We start from the raw sequence: 12,952 nt of genomic DNA, 5'->3' as shown, positions 1-12,952 counted from the left end.
GAAAAAGGCAAGGCGTCATTTCGAGCTGTAGACGCTGGCAACTAACGATGATGGCCAGGTTATTGAATACTGCCTATTCCAGCCAGGCCTTTTCATGAACTACCTCAGCTCTCCCATACCTTCGACCACCCATCATGCCATTTACACAAACATGTGGGATGTTGCAAACCGGCGGGCGATTGTTCCAGCTGACAGTGACTACCGGCTCACATTGACCACTATTCAGGACTTGGCAAGGGTTGTGGATGAGGCGCTTGGTTTTGAAGATGAGTGGCCAGAGGTCGGTGGTATTACTGGGTCATCAACAACAAGCTCCGAAATCATACGCATCGCAGAGTCCATCAGAGGTAGGACGCCATGTCAACACTTGGGAGAGCAATATTAACTCCTCTTAGGACCTTTTGTCATCGAGCGGGTTTCCAAAGAGAATCTCGAGGCGGGAAAGTTGGCAACATCCTGGACCCCTATGCTTCCAGAGTTTCCACACCTGAACTTTGACATGGATTGGGCAGTATTCTCGGAGCAAGTGATCGCAGAAATAATGAAGGGGGGCCTACAAGGAGCATGGGATGTTTCTGATGAATGGAACAAGCTACTTCCGGATCTCAAGCTTACCACATTGGGCGAGTTTTTGACACGGTATTGGAAATCCCCGAGCTGAGGGATTTACGAGTGACCAGACTCATCAACATTTATTTTTGAATAAATTATTGATGCCCATTTTTGTCACTTGCTGAGAATCGCGGAAGCCAAGTATGATCGCGATTTGTGAGGGACAGCAATACCCACGCTTTAATTTCATTAAAGGGCTGGAGCCCAGCTAAATACGTACTGGATTGTTGTCGTATAAGACGGCGATCTTCTACATATGGGCTTAGAATATATGGTTCGAGGTTACTGATTGAGGTTTCATAACAGGAAGACATGTCTGGGAGGCGTCTGTTCATATTAATATCTGTATGCCGCAAGTCAACTATACCATATTTTTATAGTCTGTCGTTCCTTTTTGCTATCAGCCTAGCTTCTAAGTGAGCCTTTTCTTCGTGATATAGCACATGCCTCAGATCTCAATTCCCTGCAGAACCTTTGCAACGTTTTCATGTCGAGGCTTCAATCCAATACGGAAGGGCATTGGAGAATGTCCAGAGAGGCCATCGTATTACTTCAGGTCAATGGGCTCATCTGGAATCTCGTACATGTCAAATGCCCAGAGCATACGCGAGATACTGAGCCAAATCTCTCGCCCCGCAACAAGCATTCCAGGGCAAATACGGCGACTGAAAGTGATGAGCTTTTTAGTCTCAAAAGTTAACAGTAGATAAGGGACTTACCCGGCACCGAACATCCAGTGGTCTCGCTCCATAGGGTTGGCGACATTGGCACTCTCGGCAGATGTCAAGGGATCGTTAATGTACCGGTCCGGCTTTGTTCAAATGTTAGCAAAGGAGGTTCCTCGAGGCTAGGCTCAAATAAAACATACGTCGAAAGTCTCAGGGTTAGAGTGACGTGTTGGATCATAGTGCATGGTCCAGGTATTGAGAACAACAACAGTTTCCTTGGGAATATACTTTTCACGGTAGACGCAGTCCTCACTAGCCACATGAGGCGTACCCAACCAGAATGAATTGTGAACTCTCTCGACCTCTTTAATGATAGCATGGCAGTAAGGCAGATTTTGTTCATCTTCGATACCAGGGAGATGGTCACGTCCAACAACAAGATCGAGTTCTTCCTGGGCTGGTTCTGGATTTCAGGATAGACAGGGATCAGAGCAGAGAACCACTGCATAATGGCGGCGGTCTGAAGAAATGTCAACGATGGAAATGAGACAGGAATCTATGGCAGTAAGATACTGTCTCGGCGCCGCCGATCATGAAAGTGGAGGCAAGGATTGCCATATCCGGGTCATCCAAGTCTTCTTTGTCGCGCATTTCGACCATTGTCTTTGCTAGGCAGTCCAGCACCACCTTCTTTCCTTCCTTCATTTCCCTCTCCGTGTCCTTGATAATCCCACCGTATGTCTCGACTAAATCTTCGTGCAGCTTCTTGCCACGTCGATAATCATGCGCGACAGAACGGCCTCATCTAATCAACTCCACGAGCTTTTTTTCGTCCTCTCTCATTCTCTCTACATTGTTCTGTACATTGTAACGGAGCGAAGCCAGCGGAGCGGAAAGACTGGAACAGGGGATAACGTACAATGCGCAAGTAACACGCGATCAGGCTCTTGACCCGTCAACAGTGTTGGTGGAAGTCTTTCTTGGCCGTTGTGGGCCGTTTGAGTCATCTTTACTAGTCCAGCAATTTCTCTTAGCAAATGGCATTGCTGTCAGCGACTCCCGAGACAGATCCTGCTTCGTCCCTGTATAAACTCCTATAGTTTCCTTTGAAGTATCCTCGAACTAAACCATTTGCACGGCCAATTTATTGATCATAGTAAATTTTCAGCTCTGCCTCGCGCACGTGCGGATGTACGAATTACCGCCCCACTTGTCAAACAAAAGATCACTTTCGGTTCTATCATGGTATTTTTTGGACAATATATTAACTGCAAACTAATGAATTAATCCGGATTTAGGACTAGTACTTATTAATTAGAGTAGTTAGCTGAGTAGTAAAGAACAAGCAGTATCTCGCTGAGAAGCTCGAGGAAAATAAATAAATGCGGAGATTGCGGACTGGCTTGCCGTAGCGTGCGTCAGCTTAACTCCCCGGGATTGACTACACCTCTCCTCCACATTTAGGGCTAGTCTGATCACGATCTAGAAACATCTACTAATTTCGATGAAGGGGAATATCTGAGGCAAAATATTAACTATTTCTTCAATCTACTTCTGGACCCGAAGGTAATGTTCTTGCTTAGTCAGTCGGACTAAGCTTATATAGGTGAAGATTGGGAAACGGGCTAGAGGTTAAGTTAGAGAGCCTAAATCGACCCAGCTCACATGTCCTTTAGCGCGTTTCTTTAGACCTTTACGGATATTCTGTTTCCCCCCTCAAATTGAAGTTCAAACCATAGAATCTTAACACCGAAATGCACGGTGGATATGAAATCCCTCGAGGTACAGCAGCCGGGCCTTGCCTGGGTTCAAAGACTCTTCAATCTTGAACCCTAGTGGACGGCGGAGCCCGATCCTCAGGTCATCGAGCAGACAATACAGTCGCTACTACCATCGAGCACGGTCCAGGTGACCTTCCTCGCCCAGGGTGCTTTGAACAAAATCTATGACGGGAAAATAGATAATGAGGTCTTTGTTATGCGAGTCTCGTTGCCTGTTGATCCGTACTATAAAACTATGAGTGAAGTGTCAACAGTGAACTGGATATCCCGTACCGCAAATATCCCTGTTCCCCGAATTATCACTTATCAATCTTCCCGAGAAAATCCTATCGGATTTGAATTGATCATTATGACCAAAATGCCTGGAAGACCCTTGAAAGAGCTGTGGCGCTCTCTATCATTTTCTGCAAAAATAAGTTTGGTTGGAGAAGTTGCGGCCTACTCTAGTTGCCTTTTTCGAAACCAACTTCAGGGAATTGGAAATCTCTACACTCCAATATCTATTCTCAAGGATTCCGGACTGCCTGAAGCGACCTGGCCTGCTGGAAACCCAGCATATTCTAAGAAATCATCTCGATCTGAAAAGGAACATATGCCTGCAGCATTATCAGATGTGGGTAGAATTGTTTCTATGCACTTTTTTGGGGGGTCGCATATTTTTCAGGATGTTCATCGAGGACCATTTACGTCTAGTAGCGACTGGATTACATCACGTCTTTCTCTCATCGAGAAAGACTGTCAGTCGACGCTAGACAATTTACCACCTGGCGATCTTGACAGCGACGATGAAGCTGATGCCGATGATGCAACAAGAACATTGGAAATCATCGGAAAACTGAAGACCTTGCTCCCATCTATCTTTCCACTAGATGGAGACAACCCGGAGCCCTCAATCCTGGTCCATGACGACCTGTCTAGCCGAAATATTCTTGTCCATGATAACGGAGAGCTAGCAGCTATTTTAGACTGGGAATGTGTTTCAGCACTCCCTTTATGGAATGCCTGCAATTACCCTGCATTCTTGCAAGGGCGACCGAGCCTGATCTAGGACGATATAAACTTGAAGCGAATGGAGAACCCTGCGATCTCTACTGGGAACACCTATCGGACTATGAGGTCACTCTCCTTCGTGATGTGTTTCTTGATCCAATGAAAAGCCTGGAACCGGAATGGGTGGAGGTTTTCCACAAGACCCAACCTCAAAGAGATTTCGACCTTGCAGTGCAAAATTGCGATAATGAGTTTCTTGTCCGGCGTATACGTGCATGGATTGATGACTTCACTGCTGGGTTGGACAACCCTCGGAGCCTGCACGATAGAACTTATGTGAATTAAACTTCTCACTGCAGCCCAATGGGAGTGTGAACGATATTTCCTAAACAAAGAATACCTGCTCTGGTTCAAGAAACGCACTTACACTCTTCAACTTGTCTCCAACTTTAATGCTTGGTAGCTCTGATTGATACTTATACATACCGATGGTGTCAATTAGATAAACGTATAGCTGATTACTACCTTTCGTACTAGGTCAAGACCATTCGGGAAAATTCCCATCTGGGCCGGGGGCGGCGTGAAAGAGCCGTTTCTCTGCCTCTGAAATGAAACTTTACAGCTGCAGTAAAAATGCGATGGTAACTTGGAAGGAAGCTCATATGCCATTTTAGTTGTTCAGATGCCATCGCCCCACGAGCTGGAAGGTGACAGGTTTCATAATATTGAAACTTCCGTGCACACACAAAGTGTATTAACCATTCTCTGTCAGGTAAATACAGGGTTCCTCACTTCTATTTCTTCAATCCTAGTCTCTCTCTTCTCTCTCAGTCTCTCCGCTTTCCAATCTACTGGAAACACTCCAAAAGTAAGTTCCATGTATCCCTTCGATATCCGCCCTCTTCTGGGAAAGCCGTGTACATTTGGCCTAGGATTCCCGTCATTGAAATCAATGTATTGGCCAGAAGCGCCTGCCGGATTTGCTCGGGGGTCCATGACCCATCGGCAGGGACTAGGGTGTGTGTGACGGTCTCCCCTTTCACTCGCTTCAATGTAGAAATGGTAGTCTGGTTGTTGATTTGAACTTGCAGGTTGTAGTATTGAGGATCACCCGTAGTGAGCTAGAAATAGCACAAAATTAGCTGGTCTAGGCTCAGAGAAGGGGAAGATAAACACATCAAACGGGGCTTCACTAGGAAAGGAGAGGAAGAGTTCCATTCCATGGCCATACCCCTTGATTGTCCAATCGGAAATTGGTATCCCTATGCAATGTATGCTCGCCACTGGTATATCTGGATATTTACCATCCGGTATATTTCGGATGAAGGCCGTGAGGGCACTGGTAGCCTTTCCCATAATGCTGAGGGGTTTCGCGGAGGTTGTATATGCTTGTAAGAATATACAAACTGGTGGTAATCTACAACCACAAATGCGATATACTTATAATGCTATGTGGAGCCGTCAAGTCGCCTACCCCTCACATCCCATTTCGACGGCAATTGAGATTTCGCATTAGCATATCCCTGCTTGCTCTGAGGCACTGTTAGCGCGCGGCAAGAACACTCCAAGATACCATGGTGGGCTGGCATATGAAGATCGCCAGCACCTTGGAACATTCATTCCATTAATGCGGGAGACGCCTAATGAGATATTGATCAACGTGAGCTATATCTTCCTACGATTAACAAACAACTATAACCGAGCTGGTGTGTATCATGTTATCCTTCCCCAGCCCTCTTCACTTGATGCCACAAACCTCCGGTGAACATGTCCTGCCCGAGCGACATTCAACTATCTTATTATTTAAGGCTCATCGCCAGTGCTTGAGGGGTGCTATGCTGGAATTCATGGACGAGCAGAACCCGGTAAAATATGATAGGATTATAGCTCTTAAGTTCCTAATTTCATGACAAAGAGTTTAGTTACCAAATTCAGTTCTCCTCCAACTGCCACATAGTCCTCGATGGGGCCAAAGCAGAGATGGAAATATATCTTGTGATGCAGATATTGTTATTAGACATTATCCTGGCTCTAACTGGAGGGTTTAGATAGACGTTCATTACTGGTTGAATATTCGATAGATCCAATTCTATACGGACGTCGTACAGGAAACTTTCCCACTAAATTGAACCTTTCCTCATAACAACAATTAGACATTAAGTTTATTCACCGCAGAGTACCGTACCGTGGATAGTTTAAAGAAACATGAATATATGTCAAAATACCGGTACGCCTTGAAGAGTATGTGCCAGTTTGACTAACTGTTGGACGGCGTCACGATTCTGATAATAGGGAATCAAAGACTATCATTGCATCTAGTAGTACACCTGCTATTACTTCGACGGCATCGGGATACGGCGATCATAGGAATAAACAAATGATATTGTAGTGGCTAGCATATCGCATCTTGCAGCCAGATGCATCAAGCATTAAGGGATGGCCTCGGCCATGTGGAAGACCGTAAGGAACTTGCCATGCGCATGTCGCCTAATATGCACATCGATACTGACAGAAAGATCTATCACATAGACTAGGAGCGGATATGATACTTGCGGGGACTCCAAAGGTAGCGCTCGTCACAATCACCGACAGTTCTCCGATCCCCTGCAGGATGGATCCTCTGAACAGCCCACTGGTGGTCTGGAACAGACCCGTTCCCAGGCCCGAGACATTTCTCGATGTAAAAGTCATATACATCGTGTCCTGACCCTTCATCTACAAGTAAGGGTCCTTTCCGGGGGCATATCAAGCTAGTATTGCATATACTGCAGGCTGATATATGCGACGCCATCCTGCCAAGTGCGACATATGTGTTACATACGCTGGCAAGCCACAGATCGACCGCCCGGTGTGCACATCCCAAAAGCGGTATCATGGATTCTTCTTTGCCGAGCTGCCCTGCCTCTATCGTTAAACGGTATTCCACTTTGACCTTCAGCATGTCGGTTTTGTCTAGTTCAGGGAAAACTCTTATCTTCATCTCCGAAGATCCGTAGTTCATGACGCAAGAGTGCCAGCAGAAACGTTCCAGGGAACTGGCACCGACTTGTGTCGCCAGGGCCGTCAGAGTCTGTTGTCGCGTTCGAAGGAGGTCAACGAGGTCCATCTTTCCGCGAAAGCTTAACTTGATGCACGGACATAGCTCCACTACACCAGCGAGATCTCCGAGCCTGCAGGTTCGGTCTTCGGGTCGCTTTTTCCGTTCCCGCTGGGGAAAGGAGGCCACCATATGCAGCTTCAAGCATCTAGAACAAGCAAGCCACCGCCTGTCCTCTAGAAGCCTGATGAGTTGCCACCGATCAGTCGCGAAGTTGTATTCGTTCTGGTAGTGCTTGAAGAGCGGCGCAAAGTCCGGACTGAAATGCAGGAGTTCTGAGTTCAGAGCAACATCGTCTACTAAATATAGTCGCCTACACGTCAAGGCAAGACATGCCCGAGGGACCGCCGATAGATAGGATGCGATTTTTAGCAGTAATTCTGTCGGCAGTTGGAGAAGAAAACAGTACCGACCACCATGTGCGTTTCCCTGGGCTCGAGCAGATGGCCAGTGTCCTGTCTCTATCGAGGCTTCCCACTTCTCTTTTAGGCGCTGAAGACTGTATGGCATGTCAATTGAGAATGTTCGCCTCAGGCATTGCCTCGTCGAAAACGGTATAATCCTTTTGTTCATCTCTCGGGATGGGGACAATCCCTGCTCGCTGTGGTCGCCCAGATTCTGACAAGAGCTCATTTTTATGCTAAAGACGTTGGTCATGCAGCGCTTCTGTAGTCACTGAGCGTTGTAAAATATGACGATTGCGTATGGAGGGTTATTTGCCACAGAAAATTGTATAGTCTGGGTCAAACTAAATAAAAGTAAAATGGGTCGAGACATATATCAAAATAGCCTCTACATTCATGGTAAGTAAAGAGAGGTTACACCTAGTGTCGTGAACTCAGGAGATACTCAGTCTACTTAACTTGTCTCCAGAGCTGGGCCTATGGAAGTTGGACCGTGTCATATGGCTCACATCTCCACAATGCTAAATCTTTAGTGTAGCGCACCGGATAATCTCGTATCCCAAATTTTAGCCATATTCTAAACAAGGATTCCATGTTGGAGAAGTACTATAAAATGTGGCTATTATAGGTTTCCAGCACACGCTAAGGGTCCTTACTGCGCACTAGTTCTTCACATATGAGATGAATAAAAGCTCCGTCGCATCGTACGCTAAAAGCCTAGCATCGCCGATCTGAGTTACCGACGCCACACGCTGTGCTAATGTCATAAGAACGGAACTGAGAAGGCTCAGCCGCTGCACCGACCCTAATTTAGTGTCACAGTATTTGATTTGCGCGAGGGGCGGGTGGTAGTAATTCTCGCATAGGATCTGAGCTTGCAGAGGTAAATAAAAGCTATTTGATCGCATTAGTACTCGGCCGAAGCCGAAGGCCAAGCTAGATCTACGACATACTAGCCTGTCTCACATACAGCGTGGACCAATAGTAACAATGTTATTTCGGAGGACTGTCCACTCTTGGGCATCCCGGCGCCCGCTATCCATGAACGATGCAACCCTTCTCACAAATATTTTGCAGCTTCTCCACTTCGCCTTCAACCGAATAGCGCCGCTAGATGTCACAGCGACGACCCTAGCTCGGTAGGGCCGCTACATAGCGTACAGCGAATAGATCTACAGTAAAACGCCGTTTTAAGCAATCAATTGAGCTGGCTGCCTAAATTGCTTATATCGGGGGATTGCTTATATTGAAATATCTATATAGAGTAGTAGAAATCAGGATTTTAGGTAGTATATATGATTTATATCATTTACTTATCAATCTTTCTACGTAGCAAAGAGTATTCTAATAGTAGATAATCGTGTGGTAGTGAAATATATATATTTTAGCTGTTGATGTGTTGTATAGATAAGATTTTTAATCTAAAAACACTAAAAAAGAATAGAGCACGTGGTTTCTATATATTTTTCAAAATATATAATTAATTAAAAGAATCCACTTTATTTCCTTATAAACAGTTTCATATAGAGAATTAGACAGAATGATAAAATTTTCCTGTATCGGGGTTTTAAGGAATTTTGTATAGTAATCGATTTCAGACAATCAATTAGATTGCTTATAACGCGTAAATTCCCTATATCGGGGTTGCTTATAACGGTGTTTTACTGTAATAGGTATTGGAGCTCCAGCGACACTAGCAGGGATGAATGTCGCATTACCATTTACATGAATACTCGCCCGCGGTAGTCATGTGGGTAACATTAGAACATGCAGTACGACGAGGCAAGTTGTCGATCAATAATAATACCAAGTTATGCCTGCAGTATGAGCCAGTCATGCACGATGCATTAATTGATAGTGGGGGATTCCTGTGTATCTCCTGCATAAATGTGGAGCACTGGTCAGAGGCCGAAATCTTCTTTTTCGTCCACGAATGGTTGCATCACAACCTGATCCACAGAAGGAGTTCACTCGGCAAAAGTTTATTGACAGTCCATTTCTGTATCCATGCCGGGTGGAAGTCACTATTAGCGATCACTTACTTTGCTTCAGGGCATACTGGCATATATGTCTCAGGTTCCGCTCCAATTACCAGTGAGCAATTGACATATCCTAGTCGCGAAGTCCAACTGGCTTCGGGTGAGTTCCTAGGATCCGATTAGTCTACATATACTAGAAGCTGTCAAAGTGAAGGTATATCTGCTAATCCTTTCGTGTTACGTTTGCGATGAGGCAAGGCTGATCAGGGCTTCCACTATGGAACCCGCATTACTGCTACCACCATTTGGATACTCCACCTGCTTACAGCGCTAATTGATTGCAGGCTATTGAGATTTGCCACCATTGGATAAAGACGAATTATTAGGCAATAGCTCGTATGATTTACTCCATCACTTGCTGGCCATCTCTGATAAGGGGATGATTCCCCTCTTGTACAGGCGCTAGAGGGTTACCCTTCATTGTAAACGTTGTCGTCTAACTTCCACATAGCTCACTCGCACTGCTGAAAGATATCCAATATTTTATCCAGGACCTCTTGTCGCTACGTATCTGCCAAAAGACTATCCGCATTAATGATATGGGCTACGAACCCACCCATTATATCATTGTAGTTATCAACCTACCGGGACGGTGTTTCTTACATATCCACCCCAAGCTCTTGAACAGCATGGGCATAGGACCAAGATATATGTCATGAGGATATGCGGCTGCTATTTGAGGTGCTCGTTACTAGATTAGTGATTAGTGGATTTCCTTCCGAAGCGTTACTTTACTCAAATGGGGCGTCACCCAATGAGGCTAAGGGACCAAGATCTCGCTTACTCGTCCAGAGCATAAGGGCTCAGACATGTATGACCTTTGGAAATTTTGCTCGGCTTCTTGTATCCTTGTTGATTTACTGACCATCGGAAAGAGCATTCATTCATCTCATATGTTTATGAATAAAAAATTAATAATAGTTAAATAATTTATTAAATTAATATAAACGTTAATTACCCTTTCCCTGGGCTCTCCGATATCTCTTTCATAGTTCTACAATCTATTACACCGAACTTAACATACTTAACAGGTCACCTTGAGTAGTGGTTGGGTTTGCGAAACCTCAAAATCCCTATGCTCATTACCAAAGAATTAGGTACGAAAGAAAGAGAGATTATACAAGCATAGTATGACACTATATTCAATATGCTTCATGCATGACGATTAACATGCTCTTGGTAGTTGTATCGGACGTTAAACTTGCATGGAAGTCCAGAAAATACACAATACAGACTGATGGATTTTCAGTAGGTCTGGTATATGTGTGAGTTTATAAGGGCATGCATCAGTAAGCTGTCTAGAACCAATAGATTTCACTTGGCTAGTATTTCCATGACAGCCAAGATATGCCGGGAATCTTTTAATAACACCGTCACTCCATTTAAACCGTCACACTCTACGTCATTGTATTTTAGTGCAAGCCACAATACGGAGTAGTCAACTGGACTTGGTGAGGTGAAAGCATAAAGTACTTACATACCACCTCCATATAATGAAAATCATGCCCAAGCGCTAGGATCCTGATAGGACTCTGTGCTGGAACAAAGCGTTCTAACATAGCAAAAGTGAACAAAGACACTATTCTTCAGGCTGGAATTTAGCATGTAATTCATTCACTGTCTGTAATCTGGAATAGCTGTCTAGTGAGGGAACTCTCCTGGTTACTTTTTACCAATCATGAAACAACGTTCCTCGTCAAACATCATTCTGATTCCACACTGATGCAGACCGCGAAAATGGAGTATTCGCTTTATCGAGGTGATTTACTTATCCAGTATTGAAGAACGAGTTACCTTGCTAATTTTTGGGTAGCGTCTCGAGAAAATGAGATCAATCTACTGTGCAAGTTACCGGAAGAACTAGTCGAAAACGTTGCCGCTTTTCTGGGTGCTGGAGACACTGGAATCGAAGATTTATGCGCCCTGCGACTGACTTGCGCGCATCTCTACGAAAAGTCATTGCATTACTTTGGACGCGTCGTGCTTCATACTGTACGTACAGACCTCGGCTTCATAAGTTTAGAGCGACTTATGAAGCTGGCGGGAGACAATCGTTTAAAGGATCATGTACACCATCTACTCATCAGAGGGGTTTTAAATAGCCGCATGGGCTTGGGGTTTCAATGGACGAGACATAATTCAGGTCAGCTGGATGTGGAACAATCACCAGGGGCTCGCTGGTTGCGTGATATTTTACTCTCATTCCCCAACTGCAGGTCGTTCACTGTCCATCTCGACTACGGATGGAACGATTCGTCGGAACATTCTCGCTTAGGTCCCAGTGACGGTATAACCATAATCATGGACATCGTTGCGGAGACCGGCATCCCTGTCAGATCCTTTTCTGTGTACGCCCATCCGAGCAGTAGCGGATTTGCCTTCAATAATGTCGACCCACGCTGCCTTCAATTCGACATCCTCAAAGACCCGGCCTTCATCAACAGCTGGGCCCAGGTTGAGAAGCTAAAGTTCCACCACAATTTCGTTCCCGGCAACATCGGAGAATGGGTAGCCAGTGTCATCACTCTTGCCCCAAGACTCAAGACGCTAGAGATAGGTTTTGACTACACCCCCGACGCACAGGTAATTACGACCCGTCTATCGTCCGGACCAGTGGTACTTTCTGAATTGCGAGAGCTCGTCCTTACCGAAGCATCCGAGATTGAATGGGATGAGCTTCTAACACTTCTTCGCTTTACATGCCGCACTCTGCGATGCCTTACGCTGCAGCGCCTTCAACTGAAAGGCGGCACTTGGATCCCTCTGCTTGCTCAACTTTATCAGTTCCCTTTGCTAGAGGACCTTACCTTGTTTTGGTTAAGTACTAGTCAGAAAAGGGTTTTGCATTTTGTTTCGCTACCGAAATCCCTCCGCGGGACTCTGCAGGGCGGAAAGCTCAAGCTTGATCGCAAGCAGTTTCGGGGTATATGGAGAACCGTCTATGTCGCCTATCGGGGACATGACATGCAGGTCTTGTTGAATGCTCTATTACAGTCCGCGCGAGATGATTGAGGATATGTGTGTACCGGGAGGATTCGAGTGTTACAGAATAGCGTTAAATGAAGGATATCGTGTATTATAGAGAAAAGCAAACGTTATATGTTCAGCCCTATGATAGAGCAGCACAGATGACCATAGAGAGATTTAAATATATATAATAAATAATTATATCTATTCTATATTTAGGAGTTGCAAATCAGCAGATTTAATCGAATTCAAGAACCCGCCTGGGTGTAACAGATATATTTTTGGCTTTATATATTCGTTAGCCGCCAGGTGAGATTTACCCGCCGCCCGCCATTGCCTAGGGCTTACCTGTGCTATTGTATTGAAAATTGAGCTATTCGTGTCTGTCGCCTTC

At 45.2% G+C, this 12,952-nt stretch overlaps 3 protein-coding genes across 3 annotated transcripts; 2 read left to right on the top strand and 1 right to left on the bottom strand.

Moving 5' to 3' along the window:
• Window positions 1-3,047: 3,047 nt before the first annotated feature.
• AO090113000070 (uncharacterized protein) lies at window positions 3,048-4,109 on the top strand (the record flags this gene model as incomplete). The annotated part of the gene is made up of 2 exons (XM_001824211.1): window positions 3,048-3,062; window positions 3,117-4,109. The coding sequence occupies 2 exons, from the start codon at window positions 3,048-3,050 to the stop codon at window positions 4,107-4,109; spliced, it is 1,008 nt and encodes a 335-aa protein (XP_001824263.1).
• Window positions 4,110-4,899: 790 nt separating this feature from the next.
• Window positions 4,900-5,407, bottom strand: AO090113000069 (uncharacterized protein; the record flags this gene model as incomplete). Its single annotated transcript, XM_023237801.1, is given in 2 exon segments — window positions 4,900-5,172; window positions 5,186-5,407. 2 exon segments carry the CDS (start codon window positions 5,405-5,407, stop codon window positions 4,900-4,902), a joined length of 495 nt encoding a protein of 164 aa, XP_023092594.1.
• Window positions 5,408-11,697: 6,290 nt separating this feature from the next.
• Window positions 11,698-12,603, top strand: AO090113000067 (uncharacterized protein; the record flags this gene model as incomplete). Its single annotated transcript, XM_001824209.3, has 1 exon — window positions 11,698-12,603. The coding sequence occupies one exon, from the start codon at window positions 11,698-11,700 to the stop codon at window positions 12,601-12,603; it is 906 nt and encodes a 301-aa protein (XP_001824261.3).
• Between the last annotated feature and the right edge of the window lie 349 nt (window positions 12,604-12,952).

This window comes from Aspergillus oryzae, chromosome 5 (genome assembly GCF_000184455.2).
Source record: "Aspergillus oryzae RIB40 DNA, chromosome 5".
In the NCBI taxonomy this organism is placed as follows: Eukaryota; Fungi; Ascomycota; class Eurotiomycetes; order Eurotiales; family Aspergillaceae; genus Aspergillus; species Aspergillus oryzae.
Note: the sequence above shows the minus strand (reverse complement) of the source record. Positions and strands in the feature narration are given on the sequence as shown.